The sequence below is a fragment of the Astatotilapia calliptera genome, chromosome 22 (assembly GCF_964374335.1).
Source record: "Astatotilapia calliptera chromosome 22, fAstCal68.1, whole genome shotgun sequence".
Lineage (NCBI taxonomy): Eukaryota > Metazoa > Chordata > Actinopteri > Cichliformes > Cichlidae > Astatotilapia > Astatotilapia calliptera.
The window spans coordinates 10,257,008-10,271,761 of record NC_137442.1 but is presented as its reverse complement, the minus strand read 5'-3'; the positions used below and the strand labels follow the sequence as shown (position 1 = coordinate 10,271,761).

Here is a 14,754-nt window from a genome sequence, read left to right as displayed (position 1 = left end):
TTCTTTTGATATGCTGGCAGCAGCAAATAATAACAGTGAGCTTTCTTTAAAACAAATTAAGAAATATAGACCCGGAGCACAGCTTTTAAGTTATGGAAGTCCGCTAGAAACCTCTGTGTCTTCTAAATTTATACAGTGGGAAGGTTAAATGTGATGCGACCAGTAAGTATAACCTCAGAGATCAGTTTTGTTAAATTGCTATTTATTTGGGTTTATATTTGAGTAGCATATTACAAATTGTGATATTTTTTTAAAATATAGTTCAAAAAGCAAAGAATAAATACTAAATACTTGTTGTGTAATTGACCTAAAAGCTAAAACAAAAAAAACAACAACCCCAAAATAGTGATGCGCTGGTTCTGAGTTAACGTCCATCATTTCACTGCTTGGCTTATCTGGGTTGACATCATAAATTTGTAGGTTTATATTTGTGCTATTTCAAATAAGGCTTGAATAAGGGCTGAAAGTCTTCAAACAACGTTGTTATTTATTTATGGTAAATAATGTTTTCCTGGCAGAAAAGTCGAGATGAATCAGAAAAGAAATGCAAAACTAAGCATCTTCTATGAAATTTTGGCAAAAAGATTTTAATTTCTGCAGCACACATGTCTATGGTTGTCCCATAAATGCATCTCCATCTTCCTTTTGTATCAGTTTGACAGTAACTGACTCGGACGGAGCTACAAACTCGACACAGGCCACTCTCTCCGTTAACAAAGCCAAGGACTATCGACCTGTGGCCAACGCCGGCCCAAACCAGGTTTGTCCTCTCTGTTGTATGATGCCCCAACCTGCAGGTGCTGCTATCACATGAAAATAAAGTAAGTTATTTACGCCAAACTGCGGCAATCCTAATAACTTTTCTCTTGCCTCTTCCAGGTCATCCAGTTACCACGCAACTCCATCACTCTGTATGGCAACCAAAGCACCGACGACCACGGTTCTCTGTCCTATGAGTGGTCCCTCAGCCCAGAGAGCAAAGACAAAGTGGTGGAGATGCAGGTACAATACTCCACACAGCTGAATTCACGTGTTTTGGGTTATTTTTCTGTGGATAAGATCATCGTAGCTAACAGTGGCGTATACTGTGCTTTTCAGGGTGTACGGACTCCCATCCTACAGTTGTCAGCAATGCAAGAGGGAGACTACACCTTCCAGCTGACTGTGACGGACTCAGCTGGACAGCAGGACACTTCTCAGGTCACCGTCATCGTGCAGCCAGGTAAACAGCTGGAGAGTTCATGCCACCTCAGCAGATATCACTTCCCAGCCATCACAGATGTCACACATTAGCTCAGGATTTTTCAGTGTTTGTTCAACTCTGAGCTATTGTTCACCATATGGAGCGAATAAATCTCTTTAACTTGACATTTAAGAGATGCCGTATCTGAACACAGTGTACCCTGTGTGGCTTCTTGCTCGCCCCTTGTCTCTTCCAAATTTACACATCAAAGAGCAAATTGAGCCAGTGTGTAAGTCGCCATTAATTTGTGACCTTTCATGACGTGTGAGGAGAATGTCGGCACTTAAACTGCTCCTGTTTAGCAAACAGTGACGGGTAATCATATGAGGGAGCAGAGTGCACTCAAGGTGATAAGCACTTTGTAGACTGGAAATGTACTGTTTTATGTTGGACCTCGAATGCGAACACACAACAAGGTCAAGGTCTGCTAGGTTTAGACCGAGGCTATCTTGTGAGTCATCGCACCTGAAAGATATGACGATGTTATTAGTCAGAATCTAATTCCAGGTACTTCAGAACATAACTGCTGTGCTTTAGTTACTGTCAGAAAGACACTGGTCCTTTATATCATAGAAGGGTTTTCATTACAGTGATGTTATTAGCTGTGTTATACAAATATTGGGTTTGCTTTCGTCTCAAGCTAGCTCGGCTTGAAATACTGGTCAGTCTCTCCAAATCACTGAAAATTTTAATATTGACCCCCCTGAACGCCCAGAGCTTCCTAGTTTGAGGAGGCCTGCTCCCCAATCCAGGTTTTTCGGACAGTAATTGTAGCTCTGTGCTTTAGTAGTTTTCTCATAGTCTCATTATATACAACTGGACTTCTTTTTGTAACCAATGGAACCGGACTCTTCTGGTCATTAGAGAGATTGCAGATACAAAGCACTTTGTAATGCCTTCAGTTTTCTGATTTGGATTTCCATCTTCTACAACCTCAATTCGGAAAGAGTCGGAAGTCTGTGCAAAATGTAAATAAAAACAGAATTGAATCATTTGCAAATCTCATAAAACCAGACTGTTGTCACAATAGAACATAGAAAACACATAAAATGTTTAAACTGAGAAAATGAAATGTGATTTAGGCAAAACATCTAAAAACGAAATTGTGTCTTTGTTTAAATGTATTGCCTCTCTTCTATTAAGAGTCGGTGAACATTTGGGGACTTTCAGCATATCTTGATGGTGCCTTCCCAGATGTGCAAGCTACCAATTCGATTGGTACCGATACACCTCCGTACCACCAGACTTTTGAAAAGAGGGTTGATAATTTTCCTCTTTCGTCCAGAGGATGCAGTGTTTGTGTTTCCCAAAAAGAATTTCAAATTTGGATTTATCTGACCACAGAATAGTTTTCCACTTTGCCTCAGTCCATTTTAAATGAGCTTTGGTCTAGAGATGACAGCAGCATTTCTGGCTCATGCTCACACGTGGCATTACAGACCTTTAATCTGCAACCTTTGACCTGGCACACGATGATTTCTCCAAGTCTTCCTAAGTCCATGCAGTGATTTCATGACATAATCATGTCTGTTTTTGATGCAGCACTGAAGGCTCAAAGATCACAGAATTATAGATATATAGATAGAGCCTACACTTTTGATCATATTTTGTAATACATTAGATATTTTGCAGTCTTTGCAAATTTATGTTGAGAAAGATTATTGAAGTTTCACAGTTTGTAGATGTACCTTTTTGCCAGTTAACCTAATGAGCTGCAAAATGTTCCCCCAACTCTTACTTTTCAAATTCAAAACAAACTAAAAATTTTCATATAACACTACTGGTTTAAATAAATTCGCTTTGGGGATCTGCTGATACCAAGAGCAGATCCAATGTTAAGTCAACAAACTAAACAATTCACACATTTGCAAAATAACCAAAGCACTGCTACAGATGCATTGTAAACGTGGAACAACATAGATTTAAATAGAATGGTTTGACCCGTTGAGGCCTTGCCCAGTCAAGCTGATCCAAACACTAATATTGAATCTGTCCATCTATACTGTAATTTAGTGTGGTCCAAATAATGGAGTTGTGTGTGTCATTTTCACATTTCATTCAGAAAATAATAAACCACCAGTAGCAGATGCAGGACCTGAGAAAGAGCTGACGCTGCCCATGGATCACACCACACTGTATGGCAATAAGAGCCACGATGACCAGAAGATAGCCACCTATCAATGGACAAAGAACAGGTCAGATGAATATGGATTAATGCAGTTTGTATTTTTTGTTGTTAAAGTCTAGAATAATAGTTTACATGATACCTCAATCATAGTTACTGAGAGGTTTATAATATAAAACACTTGAATTCACAGGTTTCAGTCGCTGTCACTAACATTTCCACATCCTCTTTAATTCCCCTTGTCCCTCCCTTCATGTTTCGATCTTTTTTTGGTCCGTCTGTTCCTCTACCAGTGGTCCCGATGGTGTGAAGATTGAAAATGCAGACAGCGCCGTTGCCACGGTGACAGGTCTCAAGGTCGGCACATATGAGTTTACCCTGACAGTAACTGATGAGAGGAAGCTGGAGAGCAGCGACACTGTCACAGTCATCGTTAAGGAAGGTACGGAGTTGTGTGTTTGTGTGGGTGTGGAATAAGACTTTCCCTTTAAGCAAAATAGCTGCTTTATGTCAAAGTCAGACAGCTGAGTATTACGGATGTTTTGAAATTTACATGTTAATTACAGAAGCAAGAGCTCAGTTATTATCTGGAATAACATAAACACACTCGGATATGTAGACAAACGTATGGTTTAATGCATGCACATACACACAGAGATCGATATAAATATAAACTAATTCACTCTAGTGCGGTATTTAAAGTATTTGTGCTAATACATGCCTTATTGCATCAAATGCCTTAGCTTTATCATTATATTGAATTTTAAATTTTAAGCACTTGGTAACAGCAGAAAGGAAGAACTCCCTTTTAACAGGAAGAGACCTTCTGTAGGGCCAGTCGGTTACCCAATATGGGATAAATATGATCTCTCTCTTTCTAGTCCCTATCCAGCTCTCAGTGTAGCCTTTTGGATCTGCTGAAGGCTTTCTGTTTAGAACAGCCTGATTAAAATGGAATTACAAGAATGATTGTCCAATATTACTAAAATTAGGAGCAATCTGTTTATAAGCATTATCTTAGAATGCTTATTGGTCCTTCAAACGTAGGAGTGTTGTCCAACTATTACCTTAGGTGCCATTCAGAGGCCTGTTCTCTGTACATTTTTTTAAAAATAATCCCAGTAATCTGGATTTTGTTCAGATCTTTGAACCCATAAGAGAATTTGATTAGGAAAGCTGGAGATTATTGTGCACTCCCATTATCGGTGACCAGAGTATAAATATCAGTACTGGAAACCATAATCGGGTGGAGTAATGAGTGGAGGAAGCAACAAAGAGGGGGGAGTATATTCAGATGAAAGGTTAAAAGCAGCACAAATGTGACACACTCATTCATTCATTGCTTGGAGAACAATAGTAGGAAACTAAATGATGAGTTACTTTTGTCAGTTACTCCCTCTTGACTTATGCGCTAACTCTAATAATGACTCACAATATTCAGCAGTTTTTCCTGTCACCTGTGCACAAAATGGAACTGGTCCCCACCCTTCCTCCAACCTTGGTTGTGCAATATTTGCACAACCAAGGTTGGGCTGATTTCCGTTAAACAATTCTGGTAATTCTTGATCTTGTTTACAATGAACAGACCTGAGACAAGCAGGTTTGACCTCATGGATGTGTTGCAGTAAAATCCAATCCTATAGCTGAAGAACTGAAATATTCCACATCAAACCAAATCATCAGCAGTTTAAACCAAATAATGTGCCGATCTATGCGCTAGAACAATGAGAACAAGCCCTCTGTGAGCTCATCCTGTTATATTGTATAAACAAAAGACTGTGCTATTAATGGGAAACAGTCCAGAGGGAGTGACAGCTGCACAACAATCATAAACATGTGAAAATGGTCTGGCTGGAAACGTGCAGTGAAGTGGTGTAGTTGCATATAAGCTTTTGATTCTCTGAGTATTTAGAGGGAGAAGATATAAGGTCTCCTGTAGATCTGAGTGATCTGAATGTGCCTCAGTTTGAATGAGAAAAAGCATGATTGTGTTACTGAGATGCTGTTTTTGTTTGTGTGGTGCTTTCAGACAAACTGTAGGGGTTACAAAAAAGATGTATCCTGTGTCTTTGAAAGTGTGGGATTCTCTCTAAAATACTGTAGCGCATGTACCAGTGACCAGCAGGGGGCTCTAGCAGAGACACATTGTAAAGAAGTTTATGAAATTTTAATGTTTTTTCTCCAGAAAAGGACCAACCGCCAGTAGCTCGTGTTGTGTCGAGTCCACCCATCTCTTTGCCTGTCAGGACCGCCACTTTGGATGGATCTCAGTCCACTGATGACAAAGGTGGACTCAGCTACCTGTGGACCAGAGAAGACACCAGTCCTGCTGCTGGGGTGAGACGGACCTTTATAATCAGGCCTTTAACTGATGTTAGTTCTGGTTTAGTTTATTGCAGGGACCATGAGATTTATAAATAAATAAAAATGTATTGTTTTTTGTTTTGTTTTGTTCTGTTTAATAGGATGTGCTGAACAGCTCCGACCACCAGGCAGTGCTGTTTCTTGGAAACCTGGTGGAGGGCAAATACAGCTTCATCCTGACTGTAACTGACAGCAAAGGACAAAGCAGCAAGGGGAGGGGCACAGTGGAGGTCAAACCAGGTAAGCAGACCTACAAAAACATGCATATGAACACATCCCCAAGATATACTCATTATTTTTAACAATACGTTTCTTTATTTCATATAAAAATTACTCCTTATGTTCAACTAAAGAGAACACACATTCTCAAAAACAGTTCAGAAAACACATCGACATTCAAAAACGTCTCAAAATGGGCTCAGGTGTGACTACATGTCATTGGTCCACATATAGTTGAGTCAAGAAGCCTGTGCTAACTGAATAAACAGAAGGCTGCTGGATAGATGGACGGGCAGTCAGTCCATTTTAGACTTTAATAAGTTAAACAGCCAACTGTTAAAATATTCACACAGTGATGGTGATTTTTTTTTTTCCCTATGATGAAAGGAAAAAATTATATCAAAATTGATATGAAAATGGATTCATATCAACCAAAAACACCACTTCTTTCTTATCCAGTCTGTATCATTTGGTTTACTTTTGTTTAATCCAAAAACAATCCTATAAGCTACTTGTGTAGAAAAAAAAAAGAAAGAAAAAAAAAAAAAGAGGTTCATCAGTGTTTTATCACAACTTTGACCTTCCGGATCCAAACCAAGTAGAAAATGCTTTGAATGAAGTGAAATTTCTTTTGAAATAATCTTCTTATATGCCACTCTGACCCCTTCCTAAAACGTTTTAATCTTTTTCCACTAACTAAGCAACCTATGCATTTGTCTCTCGACATACAATTTGTCTGGTTTATTTCATACTGATTTAACTGTTTTACCAGGAGTGGATATCTAGGTATTAACCATTTATAGTGTTAGAGTGAAGGATGTTGAAGTGTAAAAGCTTAAACATTTAAAATATTTTAAAACTTCCCGGTTTGGGGAAAAACTATATATTTATTTGTATAGTGTAGCAACGTAACTTGATACTGATGCACTTAAAACCTAATAAAACTGCTGATTATTTTCCAGTGATCAGTTTTTTTGTGGTGCAGTGTCCCAATAAAAGACCTGTGGTTTCTATTCAGGCTTTTATTTTGTAGCCAGATAAAGATTCAAACGAGGGGAAAATAAATTCTTGTGATCGTTAAAAGACATTGTAGAAAAATATACTGAAACACAACTGCTGCATGGTTTATTTTTTCTTCAAACGACTCTGTGCATGCAAATGCTTTCCACACAGCAGGAGCCTCAACAACCAGCAGCAGAAGGTTGAGCAGGTCAGCACAGCATACGGTGCACAGACACACACTCGGCCAGAAACTAATCCGTCACTTGGCGCTCTGGACTCTCTCCCAGATTTCAGGGAGTCAGATGGATCCTGCAATCTGCCCGTTTTCCTCATGTCACTTTTTCCGTCTCACTGTCACCTCATGTGTCTTCCCTCTTCCCTATTTTTCCCATCTATCCATCAGACGTGCGGGAGCGGGACCTGGTGGAACTGGTGTTAGAGGTCTCCGTATCGCAGGTGTCCCAACGTCAGCGCGACATGCTGCTGCGACAGGTTGGGGTTTTACTGGGTGTGCTCGACAGCGACATCATTGTGCGAGAGATCAGTGCGTTTAATGAGCACAGGTGACTTTGTCTCCAGATTTTAGACAAGTGTGCAAACCTGATGATGAAAGTCATGAAACCAACTGTGAACAGAGCTGGAATTATCCTTTGACAGTTTGTTTGTTTGTTTTCCACCCTCTTCCTCCATTCTCAGTACTCGTTTGGTCTTCCTGGTGTCCGGAGGCCCAGGGCGCCCTCCGCTGTCGGGCCGTAACGTTGCACTCGGCCTGCGCAACAAACTGCGTAAACAGAAGAATGACTTCCTCATCTTCAAGGCCCGACGAGTGGATACAGTCAGTGAGTACCACATAAACGTTACGAAATGGAACAAGGAAAGGGGGAAAAGAGGTTTGATGCTTCTATGTTACAGCAGACTCTAAAAGCCTTGGTTTTTGGACATTCAAGGTCACAGTTGCATTGATTAATTTCTGATAAGCTCTTGAAATCATCAAGACAGTGTCTCCCAGTTTTGTTTTGTTTTTGCAAAAATGTAAAAATTTGTCCTATTATTAGATTCCTCCTAAAAATTCCTGGATCCATATTTTGATCTGCATTGACTCCTAAAATGAATCACTGCTAAGATGGGCCAGACCTCACTTCGGCTAAAAACTCCTCCTATGCCTGAATAGCTCTACAGCTTTGTCGCCAAATTGTAGCTGTGGGGAGGTTTCTCTCTTTAAGTTGATGAATTTTCTTTCATTAGCTGTCAACTGACTAAACCAATCAGTCGTTGCATGCTGTTTTTATGATGTAGATAAAGCATAGGTTTAATGCAGAAGAATAAATCTCACCGGATTCATCTTTGAAGACTAGATGTAACCCTGACCCATAATCTTATGTTTTGGGGGGTCGTTATTAGAAAAAGTATTTTGATGGGAGTCAGTTACAATGTCTATTCTTAAAATATCTATTCTTGTCTTTGATTTCCAATCTTTTGTCTTTTTTTTCAAAAGCCTAAAATCACAAATTTTGTCAGCAAAAGGTTAAAATAAGGCTTCATATCAGATCAATTTGATTGATCTCAAAAGTATGGAAATTACTTTTACAGCAGCTAAAATAATAAACACAGTCTGTAAAAAAACTAATGTAGCTCAATAAAACAGAATATAACAAAAAAGCTCAGTTTGATCAAACGGAAAGATTAAAGAGCTCCATTAAACAGAATTGAAACCAAAAATTCAAATAAGATTGATCAAAAAGTAAATAATTGAATACAAAATAACAAAATGGCTCTATAAGGTAAAACAAATGCACTAACACAAATAAAATAAAATAAATTAGAATGAAAATAAACTTACTAAATGTAGCAAAAATAACAACAGTAAAAATTTTCCTTGACATTAAAGTGTACACAGAGTGTAAAACATGGTGTATTGATCACAGAAAATGACTCAGTCCTCACAGGGTTATGTTTTTGAGTAATCCCACCTACAGACAAACTGAACTTATCACAGACACACTGTTTAATGCATAAACCATAAAAATCAGACTGCTATTATTCAGTCATGCTCGTGCAGTCTGCAGTCTTTGGCTCGGTTAATGATGCAAGGTCAAAGTTTTAGATTTCTTAGCTATTTCTAAGTCATATAAGTATTTCTTTAGCACTTTAAATCTGCTGTTTACCAAGTTTTAAAGCTCTGACGGTTTATTGAACATTGCTGTCGCTCTCCCTCCTCAGTCTGCCAGCTCAACTGCTCCGGCCACGGCGAGTGTGACTCATTCACGCGGCGCTGCGTCTGTCACCCTTTCTGGATGGAGAATTTTATCAGAGCTCAGTTCGGAGACGCAGAGAGCAACTGCGGTAAGAAGGGAGGCATTACAGTAAAATATAGAGTCGATAAACAAAAGTCAATAAATAATCAATTTTATTGTTGTGAAAATCTGACCCAGCAGATTATTATTTTAATTCTGTTTATAAGAATCAGAATAATCTCTGTCGCTGTATTCAGGGACGCACGGCGAGTCTTTTGTGAATTTGTTGTCGAAGCTGCATTACTTTAGAGCTGTTTTAATATTACACACTTTTTACCACATCATTTTTTCTGTTTTCAGAGTGGAGCGTGCTCTATGTGACGATAGCATCCTTTATGATTGTGGTTGCTGCGGCAACATTTGTATGGGGGATAGTTTGTTGCTGCAACAGGTGAGTTTTTTACCTAAATTCTTTTTTAATATTCTGTCAGGGTTATTGTTAAATAACTTTATGGGGGTAATGGTCATTGATTCCCTGTGTGTTTATTTTCCTGTAAGGCGTAAGAGCAAAGTGCGCAGGAGTAAAAGTCGATACAAAATGCTAGAAGCTGACGATCAGGACTGTTTGGAGCTGCAACTGCCAAGAGCTGGTAAGATGGACGAGTTCACGTAAACTCGCACCACCGCCTGCATTTAGCCTGTTAACACTCACAGAAACAGGCAGACAGTAAATTCTGCTGCGTCTGTATTTTGACTGGAACTTGAACATCTTGAATCAAATTTTATAGAGATAACAACGATACCAGTACTTCCTTACTTTGTAATATGATTGCATGCACAGCTATGGTTTTTCTTTTGTGTATTTTTCTAAGATTATTTGTTTGGGCCATTTTTTTTTCCTTTATTAGATTAGATTAGGAAAGTATATAGACATGAAAGCGAGGGAATATGCAGAGCAAAGGCCTGCAAGTTGACCCGAGTCGATGCTTTTGGCCTTTGTGGCACATTGCAGCATGAGCTAAACACTGTTTTCCAACATGAGCAAAACTTTTTTTTTTTAAATGATGAGTGTGAATGTTGTTAGGTTAGTTATATTTACAGTTAATTTACCCAATGGTCTTCAAAAATAACTGCCCAAATAAACACTGAAGGTGTTAACAAATGGTAAGACTCGACTTTTTTTCTTGTGAAGATTTCTTTTGATAATTAACACTGATGTAAATGTTTAGCCAATGTTTCTATTTTAGCCACAATACAAAAAACTTGATGTTTCAAAGACTGAGTTAAATTTTCTGCCTAGTCGATGTTTAGGACAGCTCCATCACACTGTTTCTTTCGCTTCTGTTCTCCTCTTTCTCGTTCAGCACGCCTGAAGCCTGTTCCTGCTCCCACTTCCTCTGCCCTCATGCACTCGGACTCTGACCTGGACAGTGACGAAGGGCAGGGCGGGATCCCGTGGACGGATCAGGAGCGCGGGCAGCTCCTGAGGCCTCAGAATGGCTCCCTGAGGAATGGCCAGGGGCCGGTGAGGGCCAAGAAGCAGAGAGAAGAGCAGCTATAGCAAGAGAGGAGGGGGGAGCTCACAGCTGCCCTCACACAGCTCTTCCCCTTCACGCCTCCTCTTTCCCCTTCGTTGGTCTTCAACACAAAAACCTCACACTTCTCCTCTGTGAAGACAGACTGGGAGATACCTGAGTTAGGAAGAGGGAGAGAGAAGGAGATGTTGGGACCGTGTTGTCCCACTGTCACAGAAAAAACACCACGATACTGAAGCTTCCCTGCACCCACACTGAGCCAGAACGACGTGAAAAAGAAACTGCCATTACACTGAGAACCAGGGGTGAGCACTGTGTTTTGAATGATATAAAATATTAATTAGACCCCTATTATTTAACACAGAGACATAAAGAATGTAGTGCTGCCCCTCTCCTGCTGCTGGCTTACAAAGGTTGGGAGACTGTGTGAGAGGAAGTAGCTCGAGTGACTTTTTAAGATGAGGAAAAACAAAACTGCTTCAATGACACGAAAACCAGCCACCTGGCACGCTAACACCTTGCCTCTTGTAGACACGCATGTACAAACACGTTGTATTCACGCCGTTTCAGGTCGACCTGATGCTACCAAACACTGCCATTTTTAAATTAATGGTTAACTTTGCTCTGATTGTTTCTGTTCATCTGAAGCATGACGGAGAGGAAAAGAAAAAAAAAAGACAACCAACCAACAACCAAAACTGATCTGAGCTGCCAACGGCTCAGAGAAACCACCTCAGAAAATATTTTAAATAATTTATGTGCATGAAGAGCGACAGATTGCAGCTCTGGTACAACCTGATACGATCGGCTGCATGTTTGTATGTCAGCTGTATGTGTGGATTTCTGTGGCTGCTGTGCCAAAAGATGTTTCCTCAGAGCAGTTTGTATGCTTCTTTTTTGTTTTTTGCTTTTTTTTATGTTTTTATGAACCCACAGAAGAGTCACAGTGTTGTAAGGTTTTATTCTCAAGGCTTCTCTGTGGATTAAATAACTGGAGTACACAACTGTAACAAAAGTGGTCTCAGTGAGGAAGGCAGTTGGGAGAAAGATGAAGAACAGGAGATTGAAGGACAGACCGCTGCTTCCTCATCACCTTTGGTAATGTGATGACTGCTTCAACCCTGAAGACCACAGAGTTTTTGTTACTGTTTTTACAAACAACCTTTTGGCTGTGATTAGACGTGGATGCACTTTGATTTTAATGTCTGCTGTCTCACTTTGTCTCTTGTTGGTTTAAAAAAAAGGGAGAGGTTCGTATGTGACGGTTGGAAGTTGGGAGGTTCAGCCATAAATGCAGGACTTTGCGGTACTGAATATGTAGGAAGAATGTCCATCAGTAATGTAATTCTCATGCTTTACACTCATCTCCATGATGCAAGCAGCTCTAAATTTTGCAGACTCGCAGCACACTTGGACAAGCATGCTCATTTTTTAACAAACTGAATGTTTAAATCCATCAAAAAGCCAAGTCACAATATCATTTTTCTGGATTTAATGGTATTCATCCTCTTCAGTCTGACCATTAAAAGATCTTCTTTTAAAGTGATTTTGATGTTATGGAGTTGGAGTAAAAATCCACAGGCCCTGTGCTGTGCAAAAACATAGAAACACAGTGGGGGTTTTTTTTAGCAAGGTTAAAACAGTTAAATCAGTTTATTTCTTCCAGAGTTTTAATTTTTTAATTATAGTCAACTCTGTGTTTTTTGAACAGTGTCATTATTAGGTATACAGAAACATTAAGAGTTTGTACTCTAATGGTTGTAAAATTAAGATATCTTAAAGTTGATGGAGTGTTAAAGTTGGCCGGGAGATGCAGATTTCAAGCTGACTCGGATGTGAGGAAAATCTTTGAAAAGGTAAAATATGTTTTCTATTTTCTAATGCAAACTTACTTTAAGTATACGAGTGAGCTGCGCATCCGATCGGAGATAAAACTGTACTAAATCCCGAAAACAAATTATTTCTTCCCACGGACAGGACATAAGCAGGAGGTTAATCTGAAGGATGTTTGCGTACGCTTTGAGCAGATTACCAGAAATAAACCACGAACGGGGCCCAGCAGGAAGGCTTTGTTTGTTCATCAGCAGTAATCTGAGGTGTTTCTTGGCTGGACCGTACCGACAGACAAACTTTAGCAGAACGACTCTCCCCGACGTATCATCTCACAGTGTGATTGCTTTGCATGCAGAATGTGAAACAGACACATGTAAGTCCTCATCTGGAGGCACACTTTTCTATGTTCGTTGTTGAATGTTAAAAGGGTACATCATTGATTCAGTTCAGCTTGTACTCTGTGCGAAATAAGCTGGGGTTTGTTTTTGGGTTGTTTTTTTTCTCAAATTACTGCAAAAAGTCATCTCATGCCGATGTTGGATCTGCTGCACTAAATGTGTTTTATTCGCACCTGCTGAATTTATCAGGCCATCTTTTTTTGACCTCCTGTGGGAGGCAAATTAAAATCAAGCACACCCAGGTGCCAGCAACGTCAAACCACTGAAAAAAATCTGTTGTCTTGTCTTGTTTTGGTTTTCGTTTTTTGGGTTTTTTTTTTTTTTTTTGGAATAACAGCCAAATTGTTCTGATGGACTCATCTTTTTTTTTTTTTTTTTTTTTTTTTTGTCTCCAAAGCTCCTTTTACAGTTAAAAGGAGGACACAAAAATGTTGCGTTGTCTGCTGTTACGTTTGGGATTTGTTTAGATGCAAGTGAACTGACCTTGAGTCCACTGTGAAGGCAGAGATAAATGAGGAGAAACTGTTAAATGAAAGGGGTGTAATTGTTTTTGTTTTTAATATTTTATTATTAATAAAGTTTTAGTGAAGGATGACCCCTTCTTTTGTTCTGTGATCCTGCTGATGCAACTGGATAATGTGTAAATTAAAGTTAAAAAACAAAAAAACAGTGTTGGCTTGTTCTTGCTTTGTGTAATCTGAGCAAAATTACCTCTGATTAAGGTAAAAAAAAAAAACTTTTTTTTTTTCTCTGTGCTTTCTCTGTGTCTTTGTATTAGTTGTTTTTCTCCACAGCCTGCACAATTCAAAGGAAACTCCTTTGTGTGATCTGAGAAAACTTTGTGGGAAAAAGTTTTGCCTGGATAAAACTTTTGAGGAGTTTGTTTTACTCTGAAATGGAGATGAGTCATTTTTTTATATTACACAAAAATTCTGCTTCATCACCTGGTTGGGAAAAAAAATCTAATTTCTTTGTTGCGCGTTCATTACATATTATAGGGTTGGTATAACATTTACTTTTCTGATTACAGGGGATCCAAACACCCGTGTATCGGACTGATCCTCTGGTTGGTCTTTTCATTTACTTTTATAAGCCTGCTGCCCTCGATGGTTTGTCCTTTGCACATTTTGGGAGATAATGGAGTCCTTAAAAGATTATAATCGAGATCTCCCTTCTCTGTCCTGTTATTCCTCCTCACTGTGGATCGATGCCTGTTTATAACACTTCCTATCACTGGATGGATATTTATTTTTAAGACTAGACAAGTGACATGTAAGATAAATACAAATGTGCTTTTAGGTGATCTCTGTGAAAATGGGACTTCTTTTTTGAAATCTTTATTTCGGCCAAAAAAAATAAGGTAAATAAGAAGACAGGATAAATATTTGCATGTTTTCAACGTCTCTGCAGTCAAAGTTTTGCTTCTTTTCTCAACTATTCGCAAATACAGTGTCTTAAACATGAAATGGGACAAATCATGAATGTGCAGCTGACAAATCTGTGTGATGCTATCATGTCGATATGGACCAAGATCTCTCAGGAATGTTTCCAGCACCTCCAATTTCACATGAATACAGTGTCTTAAACATGGGACTATAGAGAATTTATATTTATGTTATCATAATGTTTGTTTGTTTGTTTGTTTTTTCACTTAAATTTGAGTTAATTCGCAGAAGTATGATAGTGACTCTGACCACCAGCTTTCTTCAGTGAGTGAATGAGTGTGTGGTGCTGATGATCCACAGCCACACTCCAGGATGGGGGCCTCTCAGGAAACCTGGGAAAGACTCAAAGAGGCTCC

General features: G+C 39.2%; 1 protein-coding gene across 1 annotated transcript in view; it reads left to right on the top strand.

The window, feature by feature from the left end:
- Positions 1–11,421, top strand: part of kiaa0319l (KIAA0319-like ortholog) — a 35,794-nt gene extending 24,373 nt beyond the window's left edge. The window contains exons 12-24 of the mRNA XM_080295870.1: positions 655–760; positions 880–1,002; positions 1,099–1,222; positions 3,306–3,438; positions 3,662–3,810; positions 5,554–5,705; positions 5,834–5,972; positions 7,357–7,516; positions 7,650–7,792; positions 9,174–9,296; positions 9,548–9,638; positions 9,746–9,837; positions 10,552–11,421. Coding sequence (XP_080151996.1) covers positions 655–760; positions 880–1,002; positions 1,099–1,222; positions 3,306–3,438; positions 3,662–3,810; positions 5,554–5,705; positions 5,834–5,972; positions 7,357–7,516; positions 7,650–7,792; positions 9,174–9,296; positions 9,548–9,638; positions 9,746–9,837; positions 10,552–10,748 — 1,732 coding nt within the window. The 3' untranslated portion in view covers positions 10,749–11,421. The remainder of the gene's footprint in view (positions 1–654; positions 761–879; positions 1,003–1,098; positions 1,223–3,305; positions 3,439–3,661; positions 3,811–5,553; positions 5,706–5,833; positions 5,973–7,356; positions 7,517–7,649; positions 7,793–9,173; positions 9,297–9,547; positions 9,639–9,745; positions 9,838–10,551) is intronic.
- The last annotated feature ends 3,333 nt before the right edge of the window (positions 11,422–14,754 follow it).